We start from the raw sequence: 694 nt of genomic DNA, 5'->3' as shown, positions 1-694 counted from the left end.
GTGTAAATCACACATTTTCTCACCACCACCTTGACCAAAGATATGCTCGGCATGACCACATTCTGTACAGATGTGGATACTCATGTTTTCTACAACACCTAATACTGGCACCTCAACTTTCTCAAACATCTTGAGACCTTTACGCGCGTCTAATAATGCGATGTCTTGTGGCGTAGTAACAATAACCGCGCCACTTACTGGTACTTTTTGCGCCAATGTTAATTGCACATCACCAGTACCTGGAGGTAAATCGATAATTAAGTAATCTAAGGATTTCCAACGCGTATCACGTAACAATTGCTCTAAGGCTTGAGTCACCATGGGGCCACGCCAAATCATTGGTGTTTCCTCATCAATCATGAAACCAATCGACATAGCTTGTAAACCATGACCGCCCATAGGCTCTAATGATTTACCATCAGATGAATCTGGTTTACCTTCAATGCCTAACATGCGAGGAATTGATGGGCCATAAATATCCGCATCCAGGATACCAACACGTGCACCTTCTATTTGAAGCGCCAGTGCCAGGTTAACTGCGGTTGTAGACTTACCTACACCACCTTTACCAGAAGCAACGGCAATAACGTTTTTAATACCTTCAAGTGGATTCATGCCACCTTGTACAGTGTGGCTACCGATTTCCCACGTTGCGTCTACTTCAGCAGAAGAAACGCCATCAACGGCTTCAATT

The 694-nt window shown here is 44.1% G+C and overlaps 1 protein-coding gene across 1 annotated transcript; it reads right to left on the bottom strand.

The window, feature by feature from the left end:
• Nucleotides 1-13: 13 nt before the first annotated feature.
• On the bottom strand, nt 14-615 carry LOC106820514 (iron-sulfur cluster carrier protein-like; the record flags this gene model as incomplete). Its single annotated transcript, XM_014825024.1, has 1 exon — nt 14-615. A coding segment is annotated over exon 1 (602 nt), but the record flags the coding sequence as incomplete, so codon positions are not given.
• Nucleotides 616-694: the final 79 nt, after the last annotated feature.

Source organism: Priapulus caudatus, unplaced genomic scaffold (genome assembly GCF_000485595.1).
Source record: "Priapulus caudatus unplaced genomic scaffold, Priapulus_caudatus-5.0.1 Scaffold16934, whole genome shotgun sequence".
Lineage (NCBI taxonomy): Eukaryota > Metazoa > Priapulida > Priapulimorpha > Priapulimorphida > Priapulidae > Priapulus > Priapulus caudatus.
Note: the sequence above shows the minus strand (reverse complement) of the source record. Positions and strands in the feature narration are given on the sequence as shown.